General features: G+C 42.0%; 1 protein-coding gene across 4 annotated transcripts in view; it reads left to right on the forward strand.

The window, feature by feature from the left end:
- The window catches only part of RFX3 (regulatory factor X3), a 123,001-nt gene that overhangs the window by 51,261 nt on the left and 50,143 nt on the right, over positions 1-21,597 (forward strand). For all 4 annotated transcript variants that reach the window (XM_033172776.1, XM_033172777.1, XM_033172778.1 and 1 more), the window contains exon 2: positions 17,320-17,444. In XM_033172776.1, the coding sequence (XP_033028667.1) occupies positions 17,328-17,444 (117 nt within the window). In that variant the 5' untranslated portion in view covers positions 17,320-17,327. The remainder of the gene's footprint in view (positions 1-17,319; positions 17,445-21,597) is intronic.

Genomic DNA, 21,597 nt, shown 5'->3' on the forward strand with positions numbered 1-21,597 from the left:
GCACTCCCATTTCTTTAAGAACTTGCCATAATTTGCTGTGGTCGACACAGTCAAATGCTTTTGCGTAGTCAATGAAGCAGAAGTAGATGTTTTTCTGGAACTCTCTAGCTTTCTCCATAATCCAGCGCATGTTTGCAATTTGGTCTGTGGTTCCTCTGGAACCAGAGAGAAGGCTTATTGTTCTATAAAGGGAGAGAGGGTGCTGTAGTTCAATAACTCAAGTGAGTAAAACAGACACCCCTAAATGTGGTGATGCCATGGCAGCCGATCATTTCTATTGGGCAACTTGCAGGGGAAGTCACTAGTATATCCCAGGTTTCATAAAAGCCACCAGTGATCCCGGGAATCAGAGTGCCTGTTTTGTAATGATGGCAAGCTGTTGCACTCAGCGTGATGCGTTGGAGTGGAGGTGTAACAGTAAACACACTGCACCTTCTGCTCTTTCCCTATAAAATGATTACACTAGAAAACAGGGGGGAAAGGTCACAGTGCCTTTGTGGAGTGGGAAGCAAGGCAGCTAAGCATCACTGGTTACTGGAAAAAAGGGATGGCTGTGAAGTCCAGCCCAAATATACAGACCTTAATCAAGCAGTATATCACCTGTATGTGATTTTAGCTTTGCCAATTCAAAAAAACCCTCCGAACCCAGGTCTCAGGAGAATTCTTAGTAAGTATGTGCCAGCAGTTACTGGGTCCCTCAGCCTTACTTGTATAAACCCAAGTTTAGGTATCTTTACTACTTCAATTTTCTGATGCCACCAGTTCACTCAGAATACCTTTGAAACCTCCAGGTAAAGTAGGCTTAGGCATGAAGTGGACACCAGCACAAGAGAAAGGATGACAGTTAAACTAAAATGGTTGATTTATTAAAGGGATACTAACTGTATTCATAAGGGAATGCTGATACTTATAGCTGGGTCTTAGATGTGCTTGATGGCTGTTTCTGAAAACTCGAGAGACACTGTAGCTCATCCTCGCCTCTTTTAGCTCAGACCAGATTCCCTAAACCTCTACCCCAGCCAGTTACTCCACGGCTCCTGGGGACAATCTGCCCTGTACCCCAGAACTCCTCTGGTTGTACACCGGCTGCCTGGACCAGAAGCCACTGTGTCACCTTCCTCTGGTGGGATCTTTATGCATTTCAGCCTCTCCAACTAACTGCCACCAGCCACCTTCCCTGATCTTCCACAGACAAATAGCAGTACCAGACTGGATATTAATATATGGGCCCCAGTTTTCCCTTCAGCTGTTCTCTGGTCTTCTTCATTGACCCAGCATCTCAGCTGTTCCCATCCCAGCTGTCTCTCTGGCTGACTGTTAACTCCCAAGGGACAGTTAGCTTCACACCTGGTGTCTCTGGCCAATCAGAGTCTGCTGTCACACTGACCAATCAGGTTGAATTTACCTGGCTCAGGCAGTGCCTGATAAAATCTTCAAGCGCTACTCCCTCTCTCTCCCCTGTCAGAACCTGTCACCAAGAACTACTGCTACACAGGCTTGCAGCATTATAACGACACGAGGTTTCAAACTGTCACAGAACGTTTTCCCATTCCAAACAGGAACATAAGCATTTTTCCACGCCATGCTCCACATCATATCTGTTTACCCTGATCTATATCACTTATATGATGTATGACATCAGATCTCTTTGGGAGGTGGAATTCCACTGTGCTTGTATTTTACAGGTGTTGTAGGCAATTAGCTCAAGGTCAGGTAGGGCAGAATTGGTTGTTGCTGACAATTCTGCTTACTGTTCTTGGGAATCAGAAACTCTAGCTGAAACATGGCAGATCTAGCAGAGATCTTCCAGTAGATCTTGATATTCTGCCCAGCAGTGATGCATGCCATTCTTTTTCTTACTTCTACTCTGATATTGTGGTAATAAAGTTAAAAAAAAACATTTAAAGAGCACATGTTCATCCTTAAGAGGTTTTAGTAGGCAGCGCCCTCTTTAAGGAAAACAGTCTTTTAAGAAATATATGTATTTATGTTTCGAACAGAATGATAAACATTTAATTATCTACCCATATTTGACTTGCATGATGTGTAAATCATAAACTTTCATGGTTTTGCTATTTTTTTCCTTGCTGTCTCTCTTTTGCCACCTGGTGGACAAATTTATATTTTTACCTCTCTAATGGAATCTTACTACATTTCTGTTGTTTATCAGGGGTTGCTATTAGGTACAGTTTTGTTCTGATCAGTTTTATTTTTCCATCTCAAATAGGAGATCACATTTTGTTACCAAACTATCTGCATCAACGTGATTGTTTAATATGACTGTATGTTGCTTATGTTATGTGGTTGCAAAATTGCATTGTAATACTGCTGGAAAGTCCTTTTATTAGCATTTCACTGAAGCTGTTAACAGTTAGAAGGGTTAAATAACTTTCTGATTGAATATGTATAACAGTTCTAAATACAGCATTAAAATTATATATCTTCTCTTTGTTGTTGTTGTTCAGTCGTTCAGTCGTGTCCGACTCTTCGTGACCCCATGGACCAGAGCACGCCAGGCACGCCTATCCTTCACTGCCTCTCGCAGTTTGGCCAAACTCATGTTAGTAGCTTCGAGAACACTGTCCAACCATCTCATCCTCTGTCGTCCCCTTCTCCTTGTGCCCTCCATCTTTCCCAGCATCAGGGTCTTTTCCAGGGAGTCTTCTCTTCTCATGAGGTGGCCAAAGTACTGGAGCCTCAACTTCAGGATCTGTCCTTCTAGTGAGTACTCAGGGCTGATTTCTTTGAGAATGGATAGGTTTGATCTTCTTGCAGTCCATGGGACTCTCAAGAGTCTCCTCCAGCACCATAATTCAAAAGCATCAATTCTACGGCGATCAGCCTTCTTTATGGTCCAGCTCTCACTTCCGTACATTACTACTGGGAAAACCATAGCTTTAACTATACGGACCTTTGTCGGCAAGGTGATGTCTTTGCTTTTTAAGATGCTGTCTAGGTTTGTCATTGCTTTTCTCCCAAGAAGCAGGCGTCTTCTAATTTCGTGACTGCTGTCACCATCTGCAGTGATCATGGAACCCAAGAAAGTGAAATCTCTCACTGCCTCCATTTCTTCCCCTTCTATTTGCCAGGAGGTGATGGGACCAGATATCTTCTCTAGATAGGACCAACATATAAAAATTATAATAGAATTGCAGTCTAATCTTATAATTTAGTGGAAGATCTGTTTTAAGAAAATCTCCTTCCTGATTAAATCTTGTCTCTGTTTTCCGCTGAAAATCTACTGCAAAAATGAATGTAATTGCACTAGAAATGGAATATGGCCAACAGAGTGGTTTTGAGAGTTCTGTTAAATTAAGCAATTAAACAAAATGTATCTGATTCCTGCCCCCCCCCCCACATTGGTTCTGTATTAATTGTGGGTGATAAGATGATGAAATGTTGGAGCATTCTTATTTTTAGACATTTTTCTTTAAGAATACCTCAAGGTTCATACTACACATTAGACCTATTGAATTCTTCAAGAAATAGTTCCATGACCAGACTAGTTAATATTTTCATTTGAAGCTTTTATAGTAGGAGTGGTTTTGGTGAAACCTAATGGGTTTGCCAACTTTGAGTTGTTACCAACACTGTTGAGAACTGTGGAAATTATCATAGATAAACAGAACGGCTGGGATCCAAAGAGCTATTTTAAGAACACCATGGGATTTAGTGTACATAATGCTCCTTCAAAAACAAAATGCTACCACACCACAAACTGCTTTTGAAAGGCTGCTTAGTAGAAATGTAGTTTGAACACAGCCGGTTAGTGGGTATGAATCAAACTTGTGTTTGGGAAAAGAGAAGTCCATTCCCCCATGAATATCTCAGACTAGTTTCATAGTTATTTAGCTCTCAGCCAGTGACTCCATTTGATCTAGTGGAAATGTGGCTAGTGGTGTTGTTTCTAAACCAATCGAACAATTTATTGTTGTAACTAAAATGAGTCCCCACAGCCACAACAAGGATAAAGCAACCTCTTGCAAATGCACTGTTTACAGTATAGGCTTCTATGAACCTGCTCAGTGTATTGATGGCTACCACAAATACTGCCACTCTCAAATGACTGAAAGACTGTCTTAACCAAATCATCATATTCTCCTGTAGCTGAGAATTGGGATCCATGATATGGGATTGTCTCCGCCCATCTCGCCACTGGCAGGAACTCTTTTTTAACAAACACTTTGAGGATACTTCCGGGGAGAGAGAGACAAGCCCCTTGCCTCAGTTCCATTTCTGGCCTTCACCAGAAGGGAGGGTTACAGGATAGAGTTTGACCAATTCCCTCCCCCTCACTTCATTTCCTCCCCATGTTCCCAAAAACCACAGAAGCCTCAGCAGAGGCGTCCGTTGGGAGAAGAGTGCCCAATGAGGAGATCAGGCCCACAGGGGCTCCCACCCAACCTGGACATTGCAGAGATACATCCCATGTCATGGATCCCAGTTCTCCCCTACAGGAGAAGCGAACGTTGGTACTTACCGTGATAAGTTTCTTCTCTGTGTGCACGGAGGAGGCTATCGGTTGCAGCATCTCAGAGGGTTGCCCGGAGTGGCATGAGACTTTGCCCCAAGGTCCAGGGGCCTCTGATCTTTCCTTCCCAGCTTTTCTTCCTCTTCAACCCATATCAGGGTTATTTCCCTTCTCCCCTTCACCTGTGCTAGTTACGGGCCAGTAGGAACTTTTCCTTTCATGCAGTGAACAGAGGGGCATGTTCCATTGAAATAACTGTGTTCCTCTCCTGTTCCTTAGTTGTTATTTTATGGCTGTACAGTTACTTGCTTAAGCATGAGTGGAATTGGAACAAGGGGCTTGTCTCTCCCCTGAAATATCCTCATAGCTTTTTTTTAAAAGACTTCCTGCTACTGGTGAGATGGGCGGAGACAACCCCATATCATAGATCCCAATTCTCCCTTCAGACAAGGAACTTAATCACAATAAGTACCAACGTTCATTTTATCTTGATCTAGGATCAGAACAAATAGAGTCATGAAGCACATAGTTTCATACCATGTCAATTTTCCATGTGCCACAAAGACATAGCGAGTATATATCAGAAATTCTGAAATCTTCAGATATGGGAAGGTTTGGAACCTTAAAGGTTGCTATTGTATTTAATTTTTTAGTGGGGGTGGGTTATACTAGAGCAATGGAAATCAGTCATCATCAGTAAAGGGAGCTTCATTGTACAGAGGCAGTATATGTTGAGAAAGGGCAGAGTGGAAGGCTGTCACCTTTGTGGTAGCCCTGTGCTCTTCTGCCAACAAGTCTGGCAAAGAGGTGTAATATATTGGTGTTGTGGTGTATAGGAACAAAAGGGACTGAGTTGGGCTCCTGTTTTGCACCCTGAGCTGGAGAATAGTGGACATCCAATGAAGCCACCAAGCCAGACGACTTTAAAAGAGGATTGGACAGATCCATAGAGGAGAGGGCTGACTGTTGCCAAGATGGCTCTGCTCTGCTTCCACAGTTGGCAGCAGAGCTTCTGAATACCACTTGTCTGGAAAGTGCAAAAGGGAAGAGTGCGCTTGCGCTTGCATCCTGTGCGCAGGTTTCCCACCAGCTTCTGGTTGGCCACAGTGAGAACAGGATGCTGGACTAGATGGGCTGTTGGTCTGATCCAGCCGGCTCTTCTTCCATTCTTATGTCCTTAATTGTTATGGTCTCCCTTTCCAGTCTTCAGAGCCGCATGCAAAGACGTCTCTAATTTAAGTTTGTATTTGTTTGCATTAGAAAACTTCTAATTAAAGGATGTAATCTTGTTTTAGCATCCAAAAATATGAGGCATGTTTCACATAAATGTGCAACAGTGAAACAAAGTTTATGTTTAGCTTTACACAATAACATTCTATTATTCAGCAAAAAGCAATCAATATTAAAATGTTGTCCAAACATAATATTGACATATAGGTCATCTTAGTTGACTGCTGAAGGTAATTAGCTTTTCTCTGTTTTTTTTTTTTTTTAGAAAAACAGATAAGACATTCATTGCATTTTCAGTCATCACAATAATGTAAAATGTGTTTAACTCCTGCAGTTCCTTAACCTGATTTAGTGCCAGTTGCTTACAGTACAGGCAGTGAAAGTGACAAGCATTTTTGTGCTACAAAAGCAGGCATGATTGACAGCCAAGCTCTTTTTTTATGAGAGGCAGCAATATTGGAGTACTTAAAAATGGCCTAGATATATGCAACTTAAAACTGCCAGGTCCTGGTAATATTTGAATAATGGTTGTCACTTGAACTTTTCTTAGGGGTGAGAACTAATGTCATTTTTCCTGTCAAAAAACTCCAGGTACAGAAGCCATGTAAATACACTTGTCAGATGTAGCATAACACATCCCCTTGAGTGGCTGCAACACTTCAATTGCTGCTTCCCTGCCTTCTCTCCTCCCACAGTGGATGCCGTTGCATACCTGCATGTAAGTGGGCCTGAAAGTATGTAATCAGCATAAAAGTGTTGTGGCAACTTAAAAATGAGTGAGATAACAGGAATATTTTGTAGGCAATAACCTAGTAAACGAATTTCTCTGCTTTGGAAACTGCTACAAAGCTTAGCTGAGTAGTGACATAGTACAAGGTGATTTGTTTGGAGAAAACTGGCATCTAATAACATGATAGAGCAATGATGCAGTTGCTTCATCCACGTGAGCAGAGAAGGGAAAAAAAGCTCACTGTATTCACTCAAGCTGTATTTTTAGGGACAACCTAGAAATGGCATTGGAGATGGGGAATGCATTTGTCTTGTACTGTGTTTATTTTGTTGCTAAAAGCAGCTGCAAGTGATGGGAGGAGTATAGGCTGGAGCTGGTATCACCTTGTCCCTCAACACTGGTACCCTGATGCAAATCTCCCAGTCCAGGAGCTGCTTTTAACAGTAAAGACCTATTGTGTCTGCATGTTTCCCCCTGTGCAGCTGGCAGCAGCTGTCGTTGGCATTTGATAGAATCTACATAATGAAGGTGCCAGACGCACATCTGCGCTGAATGAATGTGGCAATGTATGGGCTCATCTCTGTCCTAAAGGGGCTATAAGGGCCCAGCCAGCCATAGTTGGGAACAGGCACTCATTGCCACCAAGGCCACCTGAACATCTAGTGACAATGTTGGACCCATGAGTATCCTGGAGCTATGGACCTGCTCCTTCCAGGAGAGGGCCACTCTGTCCAGAACAGTTTCTCTTCCCACCTCCTGTTGTTTGAGAATACGTAGCCCCTCTACCTTTTCCAGATTCAGTTTCAATTTACTGGTCCACATCCAGCGGATCACCACCTCCAAGCCCTAGTCTTAATACCCCAACCACCTCTTCTGATTCAAATAGAATAGAGAGATAGAGCAGGGTATAATCTGCATGTTGTTGACATCTCACTTCCTATCTCCTAGGACGCTCCCAGTGGCTTCAAATAGCTGTTAAACAGCATGGGATACAACATAGAACAGCTCTCATGGTTCCGAACATTAGGAGTGGAGTTACTGAAGTACTGTGCCCCCATTCGTCAACATCCTGAGCCTTTCCAGAAGGATATTGTAGTCAGTAGTTGTGGTCAAAAACCACTGAGAGGTCGAGGATAGCAAGCAAGAACAGACTCCTCCCATTTCTCTCCTGACAAGTGTCATGAACCAGGGTGACCAAGGCTGTTTCAGTGCCATGACCAACCCTGAAGTCAGACTTAAATGCCAATTCTTTTTTACCCAGAGTATCACCAAGTACCTCCCCCTAAAAAACTTCAGGGGAGGACCTGAGAAACAGTGAAGACTAAACATGCTCAGTGACCATGGAATGAAGGGAAAACACTAAAGTGGGTGGGAGGGAAGGTAGAATGGAATATCCTGGAAAAGCTGTGGCTGGCTGGCTGAAACACCAGACAGGAGCATTGCACATTTTAACACTATTGCAGGTCTTGCTTGTGTTATTTCTATGGTAATAGGGCAGTTTAGGGAGTGTGTGGCCCTGAGATCTAAACCGCTGAGCCTCTTGGGCTTGCCAATCATAAGGTGGCGGTTCGAATCCCCATGATGGAGTGAGCTCCCGTTGTTCGGTCCCAGCTCCTGCTAACCTAGCAGTTCGAAAGCACGCCAGTGCAAGGTACTGCTGCAGCGGGAAGGTAAACGGCGTTTCCATGCACTCTGGATTCTGTCACGGTGTCCTATTGTGCCAGAAGTGGTTTAGTCCCGCTGGCCACATGACCCGGAAAGCTGTCTGTGGACAAACACTGGCTCCGTCGGCCTGAAGCAAGGTGAGCTCCACACCTCATAGTCACCTTTGACTGGACTTAACCATCCAGGGGTCCTTTACTTTTACCCTTTTACTCTTTTTACTTAATAGGACAGCTCACATAATATACAGTGGTCCCTTGGTACTTGAATGGGTTGGTTCCTGAACCAATCGGTTCCCAAACACTGCAAACCTGGAAGTGAGTGTTCCGGTTTGCAAATGTTTTCCAGAAGCCGAACGTCCGACACAGCTTCCGCAGCTTCTGATTGAGTGCAAGAAGCTCCTGCAGCCAACCAGAAGCCATGCCTTGGTCTGCGAACGGTTTTGGGAGTCAAGGTACCGCTGTAACTGAAATTGTATCAGTTGTGCATGAACAATAGGTCATTAACAAATAAATAATATGTAAAACTTTGTAAATAGCCTTTTTTATTGGATAACCCAAATTGATTCCATTGATATTTTTGAAACTGATGAAAGTGGATGTGGAACTGGAAATTTCTATTACAGTGGTGCCCCGCTAGATGAAAATAATTCGTCCTGCGAAAATTTTCGTCTAGCGGGTTTTTTGTCTAGCGAAGCAGCAATGACAGCCGCGCTTTCGCTAAACGAAAAAAAAAAAGACGAAAATTTTTCGTCTTGCGAAGCAGCCCCATTGACTTTTTCGTCTTGCGGGGCAGCTTCCGCTAGACGAATGCCGTTTGTCTAGCGAGTTTTTCGTCTAGCGAGGCATTCGTCTAGCGGGGCACCACTGTATAGTATACAGATTTATTATTGCATCTTATGCAACGGTCTGTAGCTATTTTTGAATACACATCTGCTGATCATAGAATCAGAATCCTGTAACTTCCTAAGTAAGTTACCACTGGAAGAACCAAAACTTCTTTTTCATATATATTTGATCAATACATTAGGGACTCCATTGGCAGCTTAATTGGTGGGGCCCCTTGAACAATGTACCGTTATATTTATCCCCTTACAGAACTGCTCTCACTTCTAGTGGATTAGCATTAGCAATCTAGTATTATAGAGAGAACTTCCCTTTTTTAATGGGACATAATACAGCAACGCATACTCTCCATCCCAACCCCCAACCCCCACCATTTATTGAAGAAGTGAGGAGGGGCTACACCTGGAGGGCTACAGGTTTCCTGTTCCTGCTTTAGTACCCCTTTCATCAGTGCTGTGCTACTCCTTCCTTTAAAAAATGAAGGCTCTCTCTCTCTCTCTTACAATGTAATCAGAATTTTTAAAAATTAAGCTTGCAGGTTAAAGAATATTCTAAATCTGTGTTTGTACAGCAATTCTGCAAAAAGAAATATTTTGATCCCTTTTCCTAGGATGGGGAATTCAAAATATTATAAAACCGTTCTCTAATGGGCTTGGTTGGAAGGGAAGGAAGTCACCACCTTGCTGAAGCGAAGCAGGGCTGTTGTTGTCTAGTCAGTGCCTGGATGGGACGCAGTTTGGGGGTCCCATGTATGCTACCTGGAAGGATTTATCATAATTTAAATAATGTGGTTTCTGCTGATTCTGTTGTATACTGAATTACCTAATTTGTGTTTTAGCACACACTGTAGTTTAATTGTCCTTTATTTTTATCTCTGTTAGCATCTAATTTAAAACAATTTTTAAAAGAACTAGATTTTAAATAACCTTATGCAGGACAAGTGAGTACAATATATATTTTTTTGTTAAAAGGGGTTATTCAGGCAGCTTCTCATGTTACCAGTACACAGCCGGTACTAATTGCCAGTATTAATTACTACTATCACTTTTTGTAGAAGGATGACTATGGAAAGTCTACACGATTACTATTCTCCTTTTTAACTCTAAAAATAACTTGAGCACAAGTACTTAAAGGAAATCTTTGCAATTTAAAAACATAACTTTAATGCAGTTTTCTAAGTGTGTGGGTGTATTTAACTTTATTTTTTTTTCACTATACAAGGGAACAACCCATGGGTGTAGCCGGGGGGGGGGGCAGTGAGGGGCAGCTGCCCCCTCCTAAATCAATAAAAATACATAGCTAACTGAGGTTCTGCCCCCCCCACACTGTGACCAGTCCTCTTTTGCTTGCCACAGTACACTGAGCCAGTAAGAAAGGACCTGGAAGAGGTCACCTCCTCCTGTTCCTAGCCCAGCTACCTAGGCTGCGGCCAGGCCATTCCCTCTCCCTCCTCACCTTCCTTTGTTCTGCTGAGTTTGAGAGCTTAGGGGTCATTCCACACCAAATCACCTGGTGCCATGACGACTCAGATTTTTTCCCCCCAAAATTATATGTAGATAGCTATGAGATAACCTCAAATTAATTTTTAAGGGTTTTTTGTTCCAAAATTGGGCACAGGAGAATTTTTTTAAATTTTCAATTTTTGCGCGATTTAGGCTAATGCAATTTCTGCGTCAGTTTAGAAAAGAAACTCCTGTTTCGCTTATTTTTCAACCAATTGGGCTTCTGTTGGTATCAAAATAAAGCTAATTGTGGTCTCTTTCAAAAGATGGTATAAAAATGGTATTAAGTGCCACAGAAAAGGGTCACCTACCATTCAAAGTGATTTTTTGTCATTTTATTCCCGGTAGGTTTGATAAGCCATAGCGCGCAAACCACGTGTATCATACTTTTTTTTTGTAGAATGGGCTAACCATGTATTTGTTATGTTTTAAAAATAAGAAGGGTGTATTTTGTGGTTATAAAATAAATTTTGAAGTATTTTTTGTGTGCACAGGTTTAAGGTCTCTTTGAGCCTGAAATAACTCACACATTTGTGAGGATAGTTAAAATTTTACCCTCTTAAGTTCCAATGCCACCTGATATATCTTAAAAATTAAGTTTTATTGATCATTTAATAAAAACAAAACACGTTTCAGAGCCCTTATTCATTTTATTGTGTAAAATACTTCTGCAGTGATATGGTCAAAGCTATTTTGTTTCCCATACAAGTAATATGGTCAATGATGTTGTTTTGACCACTGTATGCAATACGACCTATCTGAATCAGCAAGATAAAAAGTATTTATTTACCTTAAAAATGTCTAACAAGTTTCTTGTGAATAAAACCAAAGGATTCAGTGCAGATTTCTGAGCAGAGGTGTTCTTTGCTCATTGGGTGTCCCTCCTGTCAGCAACGCTGAGGCCGTGCTCTGTACTCCTTGCTGTTTCCGGGTCAAGCCCAAGAGAAGTCCCACTTGGAGTTCATTGCAGTAAACCAATCTTGAACTCACGAATGCCTGAACTGCTCTGGTCAAGCTCTCCTGGTCCAGGAATGGCTATCGCTTTCAGGATAGGCACAGCTGGTAAAAGGCACCACTGCCCAGAGTGGCTGGGGTAACCCAGTCAGATGGGCGGCATATAAATAATAAAATTATTGTTATTATCTAGCTACTGAGAGAGACCTGGATCCAGAAGCACTCCCAGGCTGCATACCTGAAACCCATCCAGGACAGGCAACTGACCAGTTTCTCTGATACATCTATTATTATTTTTCTCTGATACATCTATTATTTTATTTATAAAATACTTCCCCAGTGCTCATAAAGGTTTTATTGTTGATCTTAGTAATTTATTTGTTTTATAGAATAGGAACTTAGTGCTTTGTACTGATATACGTGTGTGTGTGTGTGTGTGTGTGTGTGTGTGTGTTTGTGTTTGCATGCACTCACACAAGGACACTGTTAAAAATATTAAGAAATATGCTGTTCAGAAACAAATCCACCATATGAAAATCTGGCCATTCACAGTTACATAGGCAAGTTATTTTTTAAAGTCCCTTCCTTCTATAAGATCACTTCCTAGCTAGAGATATTATTCTTGGGAGGAAAAAAGAAAAGCAACCTTCTCCTTTGGCGATCCCTCATAGCCGAGTAAGATTGTCTTCCATGAACACGGTCTTAACAGTGAGTCTGTACTTGACTGTGGAGGCCAATTCTGGATCCACACATCCTTCCACAGTGGGGACATTGGTTTCTTTCTTTTTTTAAAATAAATTTTTATTAATTTTCCAAATATACAACCAATCAATTCAATATCTAACACAAATTATATTCAACCATCGCTCCGCCGAGCTATGACTTCCCTCCCCCACGTCAGTTGGTTTTCTAGTCCAATCTTATCACACAGTTTTTATTCCGGGGACATTGGTTTCTGAGTGGGAGCTGATCACGGTGTGGATTTGCCAAGCATGCCATCCTCTTAGCACATTTCCCCCTTGCGTCCTGAGTTCAAGCGTCTTCAAAGCCCATGACACTTTTGGTAAAGGTTGTTCTCCAACTGGAGCGCTAGTAGGCCAGGGCTTCCCAGTTGTTGGTGTTTATACTACACTTTTTAAGATTTGCCTTGAAATAAGTCTTTAAATCTCTTTTGTTGACCCACCAGCATTACACTTTCCATTTTTAAGTTCAGAATAGAATAGAGTAGTTGGTTTGGAAGACGATAATCAGGCATCCACACAACATGACCAGTCCAGCAAAGTTGAGGCTGAAGAATCATTGCTTTGACACTGGTGATCTTTGCTTCTTCCAGTACACTGGCATTAGTTCGCCTGTCTTCCCAAGTGGTATGCAAAACTTTTCGGAGACACCGTTGATGGAGTATTTTGAGGACTTGAAGATGGCCTGGTGTCTTGAAAGTAAATTACAGGCATTTATGTTTTTGTACTGAATGAAGAATGTGTGAGGCAGTGAGAGATTTCACTTTCTTGGGTTCCATGATCACTGCTGATGGTAACAGCAGTCACGAAATTAGAAGACGCCTGCTTCTTAGGAGAAAAGCAATGACAAACCTAGACAGCATCTTAAAAAGCAGAGAGATCACCTTGCCGACAAAGGTCCCTATAGTTAAAGCTATGGTTTTCCCAGTAGTAATGTATGGAAGTGAGAGCTGGACCATAAAGAAGGCTGATCGCCAAAGAATTGATGCTTTTGAATTATGGTGCTGGAGGAGACTCTTTAGAGTCCCATGGAGTGCAAGAAGATCAAACCTATCCATTCTGAAGGAAATCAGCCCTGAGTGCTCACTGGAAGGACAGATCCTGAAGCTGAGGCTCCAAGACTTTGGCCACCTCAGGAGAAGAGAAGTCTCCCTGGAAAAGACCCTGATGTTGGGAAAGATGGAGGGCACAAGGAGAAGGGGACGACAGAGGATGAGATGGCTGGACAGTGTTCTTGAAGCTACCAACATGAGTTTGACCAAAACATGGGAGGCAGTGGAAGACAGGAGTGCCTGGCGTGCTCTGGTCCATGGGGTCATGAAGAGTTGGACACGACTAAATGACTAAACAACAACAACAACAACAAAAGAATGTGTGACATCTTTTAGTGTAGACATTAAAGTAGATGCAGTGTAACAAGATTTTGCAAACTGTAGTGTTTAGAATAGCAAATTAGTTGCTGATGAAAGTGCTTGCTAAAAATAGTTACTATTAAGATGGCATATTTGCACTGTGTGATTTGCTAGGTAATTGATGGATCAGATTGTTAAACCATTCATTCTGGTATGCGCAGCACAGAAGACAGAAGGATCCCTACTGTGCATCTAGAGCGTATTAAATAACCCTGAACAACTTTTGCAAAGAACATTGGGGCAAGATAAATTTTGTAATAAAAGCTGTGTTCTAAACACTATTTCTTAAATTGAAGAAATGCTAATCTTGTCACAATCAGCAGCTGGGTTACTGCAATATTATTTTCCTCTCTTGGAGGTTAATTAGGCTTCTTTCAAAATGTGCCCTATTTGTCTGTAGATGCACATGATTCAGCTAGTGGTGGTTGTACAAAGCAGACCCGTTAACCGGCGGGTGTGTCCAACTGCTTAATTAGCCAGAATAAAAAGGTCCTTTGTCAAACAAGCATCTGTTGTTGGTGACACACCTGACAGTCACATTAGGCAAGGATGGCTAGACGGAAGTTGGGCTCGTCTCTCCTTCCGTCATATACAGTTCACTTCCATAGGGTAGTGTTCTTATGAGGCAGCAGAGGGCTATTTAGCTTTCCAGAAGAGATTAATCTGACTGCCTTTGTTGTGTGATAAGCAAATCACTTGAAAAGAGCACTGTAAAAGTACTGTACTGTACTGTACTGTACTACAATTACTTTGAAGCACGGCATCTCACTACCCGTTGATGGATCAAGCAGGTACCCGGTATATGGAAAATGTTGAGCAAGCCGCGTTCTGTCTTCTACAGTATTACTAGCACACAGAATGTCTTAACAATCATTGTGATACACACAAAAATAAAGGTAGCCATGTTAGATCCAGAGAAACACCCACTGAAGGGCCATGCTGGAAGATTATATTTCTGCCCCCCCCCCAACGCTCCTGAGCCCCTCCTCAGCCTCTGGAGCCCAGGGATGGTGACCCTGCCAAATGAGGTGGGCTGCAACATAGGGACTAAAGAAAAGGAGGGCTTGCTGAAAATTGGGCACCTTCCACTCATGAAAGTTGCCTCCACCTGATTTTTAGCAATCCCTCTCCTCTGTAGCATCCTATACAAAACCCACCCCCTTCAGCAGGTCCCCCATTCCTTAGGAAAGGCTTTTTGCCAGGCTAAGAAGAAGAACTTTCCATCCATCCCCATCCACTGATGTTTTTCTCGATCTATCGCTTTAAAAAAGATCAAAACAACAAAAAATGCATGTTGCTATTAGAGTTAAATTTTGTGTTTTAATAAGAAATAGCAAGAAGGATTTATGGTTTAGTATTTTAATGTACAGTGGTACCTCGGGTTACATACGCTTCAGGTTACATACGCTTCAGGTTACATACTCCGCTAACCCAGAAATAATGCTTCAGGTTAAGAACGTTGCTTCAGGATAAGAACAGGAATCGTGCTCTGGCGGCACAGCAGCAGCGGGAGGTCCCATTAGCTAAAGTGGTGCTTCAGGTTAAGAACAGTTTCAGGTTAAGAACGGACCTCCGGAACAAATTAAGTACGTAACCAGAGGTACCACTGTACTAAAGAAACCTTCGAAACTATAAAACGGTTAAAATACTATTCAAAATGTAACTTTTTTGTTACTACAGTCATTTACTTAATTAAACTCAGTCATTCACTTTATGACTTTTATTTTTCTTGCTGAAAATGTACAAATTAGAGAAATATGTCTGTATCCGTATTTCCAGTTACAGGTGGGTAGCCGTGTTGGTCTGCCATAGTCAAAACAAAATCGAAAATTCTTTCTAGTAGCACCTTAGAGACCAACTGAGTTTGTTCCTGGTATGAGCTTTCGTGTGCATGCACACTTCTTCAGATACACTGAAACAGGGGCACCCACGACTAAAAACTGAGACCAAAAAGAAAGTAATGAGGATTTTACAGGATTTCTTCACCTCACTCCCAGTCAAGGATGGCACATGGACAATACGGATACAAAATCGAAAATTCTTTCTAGTAGCACCTTAGAGACCAACTGAGTTTGTTCCTGGTATGAGCCAGGAACAAACTCAGTTGGTCTCTAAGGTGCTACTAGAAAGAATTTTCGATTTTGTATCCGTATTGTCCATGTGCCATCCTTGACTGGGAGTGAGGTGAAGAAATCCTGTAAAATCCTCATTACTTTCTTTTTGGTCTCAGTTTTTAGTCGTGGGTGCCCCTGTGAGCCACCCAACTGTACATTTCTTAAATACTGAGCTATGAACGCTTCTGTGATAACATAGACCATGGTATCCTTCTGGACCATTTAGGGGAGTTGGGAGTCCTGTTAGGCAATGGTTCTGCTTCTTCCTCCTGGGTCGTGTCCAGAAAATGGTGTTGGGCGGTGAGTGTTTGGACCCCTGGGCTCTCACTTGTGGAGTGCCTCTGGGCTCTGTCCTCTCCCCCATGCTGTTCAATGTCTATATGAAGCCACTGGGAGAGATCACGGGGGGGGGGGGGTTGGGCTGGGTGTTCACCAGGATCCCTATCTCTTATTTAAATTGGAACCAGCGAAGGCGGTGAAGATCCTGTGTGAGTGTCTGCAGGCGGTTGGAAGAGAAATGGAAGTTAGTGGATTGAGGTTGAATTCTGACAAGACAGAAGGGCTGTTTCTGGGGGATGGGGTGGGCAGGTGTCCTGAATGGGGAGTGTGTTCCATACTTTAACTGTGTCTTATATGAAGGAGTTCTTTCTTTTGTCTGTCCTGAAGCTTCCAACATTCAGCTTCATTTGATGTCCCCAAATTCTAGTGTTATGAGAGGGGGAGAAAAGCTTACCTCTGCTTTCTTCGCACCATGCATAATTTGATATACCTCTTATCATCTCCACGCCACCACCCCAAACACACATCTAAACTCAAAAGCCCCCCAATGTTCTAACCTTTCCTCTCAGGGGAATTGCTCCAATCCTCTGATAATTTTTGTTGCCCTTTTCTGAACCGTTTTGAGCTCTACAATATCCTTTTTGAGGCGAGGGGACCAGCAATGTACGCAGTGGTCCAAGTGCAGCATTGCCATATATTTATATAACAGTATTATTTTCAGTTCCTTTCCTAATGATCCCTTGTATGGAATTCACCTTTTTCACAGCTGGCACATTTTGGGTTGATATCTTCATGGGGCTACCCACTACAAGCCCAAGATCTTATTCCCAGCCAGTAACTGCCAGTTCAGACCCCATGTATGTTTTTGTGGAATATAGGATTATTATTATTGTTGTTGTTATTATTATTATTATTCTTTTTGTTTTGGCCTAATGTGCATCACTTCACAATTGATGACGTAGAATTGCATTTGCCATTTTACTGCACATTCACTCAGTTTGGAGAGATCCTTTTGGAGCTCCTTGCAATCCCCTTTTGTTTTAACCACTCTGAACAATTTGGTATCATCAGTTTGGTATCCAGATCACACTAGATCATTAAGGAACAAGTTAAAAAGCCCAGGTTCAAATACGTGTCCTTGGAAGGGTCCCTGTTGTACTTTTCCCCATTATTCATCCCTTTTGTTTCTTCACCAGTTACTGCTCTATAGTCAGACCTCTTCTCTTCTCCCCTGTCTGATAAGCTTCCTCAGGAGTCTGTGTTGAAGGTCTCACCAGAGGAGGAAGATGCTGGATTATGAAGGGAACGTGGCCATTTGAAGTGGCCAGTCGTTAAAAGAGAGCACAACCCTTAACATGCTTATTTTTCAATTTCATGCAGAAACGACAATGCAGACATCAGAGACTGGTTCGGACACAGGTTCGACAGTGACTTTACAGACTTCTGTAGCTGGCCAAGCAGCCGTGCCCACCCAGGTGGTACAGCAGTTACCAGTGCAGCAACAGGTAAAGTGCTTGCTTGTCAGATATGGATGAAACATGGCAAACAAGTCATTTTCGTGTAAAGCCAAAGTAGTCTCTCATTATATATCTATCTCGCCCCAAAAAGTTCTGTGTTTCAGTTTTACTCCTGCTAAAATGGCCCCGTTGCTGCACCTCTTCTGCCCTTATCCAGGCTGCTCCCTCCCCAAACGCAGCCTCCCCACCGGCCTCCTGTCTTCAGCTGCGGAGTCATGGAGTCCAAGTGCAGGGTTAGAACCACCTGTGTTTATCACAGCTCTGTATGGAGCTTTAAAGGGAGTTTCATAATTAGTATGTAAATGGTGTTAGCTTTATGCAAGGCTGGGTGGGTCAAGGGTTGAAGGAAAATCTTTTAAAAATGCACCCTAATTGGCCCCAGCTTCTCCAGTGTTGGTTCATTCGCAAAATGTGTAGAATGAAGAAGGGAAGGACAGGACTTTGTTCCCTTACAGTATTCTAATCCGTGTGTACTAAATCTCATTGTGACATGAAAAGTGGGGCTTCATTGATTTATTTTATGTTTGTGGAATATTATACGGGAAATGCAAAAGGTTTATGTTTAGTATAGGAGACCAAAACAAGCAAAGAAATGAATGAAAATAAGTGGGGTGGCTTGTGGAGGACGCCACCTTAAAAAACCATTTTATCTTGTCTTCATGAAGCTTCTCTGAAGGTCTTTCTTGGGTGACATTGGACTCTGGTTCACTTAAGAAAAATCAATAAATCCTCTCTGCTGGAGGGATGTGGGAATCTTGGAACCTTTTTCCATGCTAGGTAGAATACCAGGGTCTTTGATACCAATTCTAAAATATTTGAACAACTTCTCTTGCCAAATCCAGCTTTAGTGTGCTTTCATTGAACATAGATTATGACCTCATTATTTGACATAAAGATTTAGGGTTTTTTTTTAACCCCCTATTGATAACTGCACGTTTGGTGAAAGCTTCTGTTTGGCATTCTCAGGCTGAGCTATCCTTTGCAGGATGTGACTGTCTCAGAGCGACTCACCAGTCTTAGAAGGAGGGCAGAAGGTATTACAAAGAGAAATACCTTTGTGGAAATTTGGTCTCCTGTCTTTTCATATGTAATGGGGAAGAAGATAACAATTCTCACCCAGCAACTACTCAGATTTGCCTTATATGAACCATTAATACCTTAAGAATATGCGTGAAATGACCCTACATGCTCATCGTAATGTTAGTTGTGGAGATTGTATTACATAACTAGACTTGTACCCAGCTTTTGTTGTTAACAGTTTTATTATTCTCTACATGTTTTTGATACTTGAAAAAATACGGTATTTAGTCTGCTTTATTTGAAAGTGCTATAATTAAAATTTCAAATTGGATTTATAAATCTGAATGAATTGAGCTGGTTTAGCTTCTCTCGGTCTTCTGTTTGAAAAGCATATTGTCTGGAGCAATACCTTCCCTTGTATAATGCTTCATTTTTGTCATTCAAGGTGGCTTTTAATTTTGTGCTGATTGTTTTTATCCACTTTTGATGTTGTTGACAAACATTGAATAGCAGCATGCTGTATAAATTGATGCTCCATTTGTTCCCGTGAGGCAGCAGATTTTATAGAAGCATGTAATTTGTTTTGGTATGCCTTTCTTCTGCAAATGACAATGAAAATAATGACTAATAAAAGACGGTGTTTTGAGAGGCGTTGTTTCAGCTACCACATTGCGATCTTTTTTGCCTCATCTGCTCTCACTGAAAAGGGGCCCTGCCCTTGAGCCGTTGTGTTCAACTGGATATTTCACTGCTCAAAGGAAACTCTTACAATTGTGTGTTGCGTCTTTCCTTACTCTCTTGGAAACCAGCCAGAGGGTCAGACTTGAAAAGTTGAATGGTGTGCTGACCCTGGTCCCCAACTTACATTCTGATATTTCAATCTTTTCGTTTGGGTTCATTTGTTCAACATTTTCTATAACCTCATGGAAACGGCTTATGGTCGTTAAACAGGAGTCTAAGACTGAACTGCAGATTAGATTCCTAAATGTGCTGGATCACTAATTCTGACGTCTCCATTTAAAAAAGACAGGTTGAATTGGGATGGGTGCCACATCTTTCCTGACCTTGAAAATGGGTGCAGGAGCTTCAACTTGAAACATAGAATGGTGTCCTGCACATGTTTACCAGTGGTTACTCTAATGCAGGCTTCCTCAACCTCGGCCCTCCAGATTTTTTGGCCTACAATTCCCATGATCCCTAGCTAGCAGGACCAGTGGTCAGGGATGCTGGGAATTGTAGTCTCAAAACATCTGGAGGGCTGAGGTTGAAGAAGCCTGCTCTAATATCTCACATGAAAATGTATTTTGCATTTTCTTTTCCCCATCCTTTGAAAACATATGAAAACTATGCTGGTATTCATACTTGAATCATGTATCTGCCCAATTTACTTTTTCTATCTTAGTGTTCAACCGAGTTTCCGCATTACGTAAGTAGAGACTTTTTCTGGCTAAGTGGAGAGTGCTCCTCCAAACTGAGTTTCTTTAGAAAATAAAGAACAGTGAAGATGAGCTAAAGATTTACCTGCAGCACTTCTTACCTTCAGGGATGCTTCTCATATAATACCGGAACCAACCTGCTTGACCCTCTTCTGTTGGGGGGCATCAGTGGGGAGTACAGTCACTGTCAATTTTTGGCACTGGCGTTTCTTGCTCTGTTCAGTTTTCTTATTTGAAGGGCTGTCTTTTCTTTCGTTTCTCCTCTGCTGTCTTCCATTTGTTGGCTTGCTGCTTTTGAAAACCTGGTAACATTTTTGTCTTAATCAGAGTCCCCCCTGCTCAGTTTTTAATTCTCATTCTACTCTCATTTCTATTCCATGTAGGTTTTCCTGCGTCGCATCTTCTTGTAGGGGTTCTTTGAACTGTCATTTGGTGTTCAATAAATCTGCAGTTTTTAGGATCTTTTTATTTCAAAACATATTTCTTTTTGCTGGAAAGAAAGAAGATAACTTGGTTATCCTCTTTTGAAACAGTTACCCCTGCTGCTCTTTCTTTTGGTAGTTCTTTTTGACATTCTGCTTTCCCTGACAACTGTGGTGGTGAGGTTGATCTTATTCTTTCATTATCTTGCCAGTCTTATAGTGCTCACTTTTTCCTTTGTAAATGCAGGTTAATTTTCTTTCCTTGCTGCTGTTTACTGTACCATTGGATGTCTTCCTTTTTTGCTTTTGGGTTTTGACCTTAAATGGCATAGGAAGCTGCATTACACTGATTCTGACCCCTAGTCCATCCAGAGGTGCCAACAGGATTGTTTGGGCCTCATCAACTGTGTGTTAACTGGGTCTCCTGCTGCACTTGCAATAAACACACGTTTGCATAAGATTTGCACACTGTTTATGTTCTACTAGTTAGGAGTGCCTGGGTTTTTATATGGATAGTGTTTTTTGTGAGTTTTAGGGTTATGTGTTCTCTCACACCATGCCATGGCTCTAATCTAACCCAGGAAATGCTTGACACAAACCCAGTTGGGGGAGATGCTAATGTTTAATTGTGGTTTATTTGGTCCACCATATTGATTCAACATGCCATCTAGCATCCAAAAGTAGATGAAGACCACCTCATTAACCTTCATGCAGACTTGGGCAACTATATCTTCAGAACCATCCATATTGGTGCAGATTGGACCTGTAATGCCAGATTTGTCAAAATCACACCAAATGGGGTAGCAGTATCTTCAGAGGTGTCCAAATCAATGCAGTTTGGACCAGTCACACCAAAAATCAGGCAAAGGCATACCAAACTCATGTTTCAGTCCATCATCTTGGTTCAGAATGGCAGCAGGTGGCCCAGTGTCAGTGAAAATCCGTGCTCCTGTGTCGGAAATCCTGGTGCCGAGTTTGGCGACAATATCTTGAGCGGCATCCGATTCATAGAGAACGCACAGACAAATCAATTCCAAAAATAAATAGTAGATACAATTTTGTACCCTCTGTTGTAGATGGGAATGGAGGGCCCAAAAATAAATTGAACCCCACAAACAGGTAATAAGATGTATTGACACAGACTGACAATAGGTGAAGCTTTCTATGTAATTGTATTTCTTCACAATAAAAGTCTTGTCCTGCTTAATTTCTGCCTTCCACACGGCTGTAAAAGGCACAAGAACAAATCTCTCCCCAGTGCCA

This window comes from Lacerta agilis, chromosome 16, assembly GCF_009819535.1.
Source record: "Lacerta agilis isolate rLacAgi1 chromosome 16, rLacAgi1.pri, whole genome shotgun sequence".
NCBI classification, from domain to species: Eukaryota; Metazoa; Chordata; class Lepidosauria; order Squamata; family Lacertidae; genus Lacerta; species Lacerta agilis.